Source organism: Acanthisitta chloris, unplaced genomic scaffold (assembly GCF_000695815.1).
Source record: "Acanthisitta chloris isolate BGI_N310 unplaced genomic scaffold, ASM69581v1 scaffold10638, whole genome shotgun sequence".
NCBI classification, from domain to species: Eukaryota; Metazoa; Chordata; class Aves; order Passeriformes; family Acanthisittidae; genus Acanthisitta; species Acanthisitta chloris.
In genome coordinates this window covers 1-256 of record NW_008685349.1, presented here as the reverse complement: position 1 = coordinate 256, position 256 = coordinate 1, and the positions used below count along the sequence as shown (strand labels likewise).

At 69.5% G+C, this 256-nt stretch overlaps 1 protein-coding gene across 1 annotated transcript in view; it reads right to left on the bottom strand.

Moving 5' to 3' along the window:
• Positions 1-253, bottom strand: part of GPR27 (G protein-coupled receptor 27) — a gene marked incomplete at its 5' end in the record, with an annotated part of 2,086 nt that extends 1,833 nt beyond the window's left edge. The window contains one exon of the mRNA XM_009079730.1: positions 5-253. Coding sequence (XP_009077978.1) covers positions 5-253 — 249 coding nt within the window. The remainder of the gene's footprint in view (positions 1-4) is intronic.
• Positions 254-256: the final 3 nt, after the last annotated feature.

Here is a 256-nt window from a genome sequence, read left to right as displayed (position 1 = left end):
CCACGGCCAGGCAGGTCCAGCCCGTCATGCGCTTGGCGTAGAAGCGGTGGTGCGCGATGGCCATGTAACGCGTGACCCCCACGCAGAAGAGCAGGAAGGCGGCGTGGAAGCAGAAGAGCACGGCCAGGAAGGCCAGCACCTTGCAGCTGAGCGGCCCGTGGGGCCAGGCGGCCCCGCTGCGCACCGACAGCATGACGAAGGGGAAGCAGGCCAGCGAGCGCAGCCCGTCGGCCAGGCACAGGTCCAGCAGCAGGTA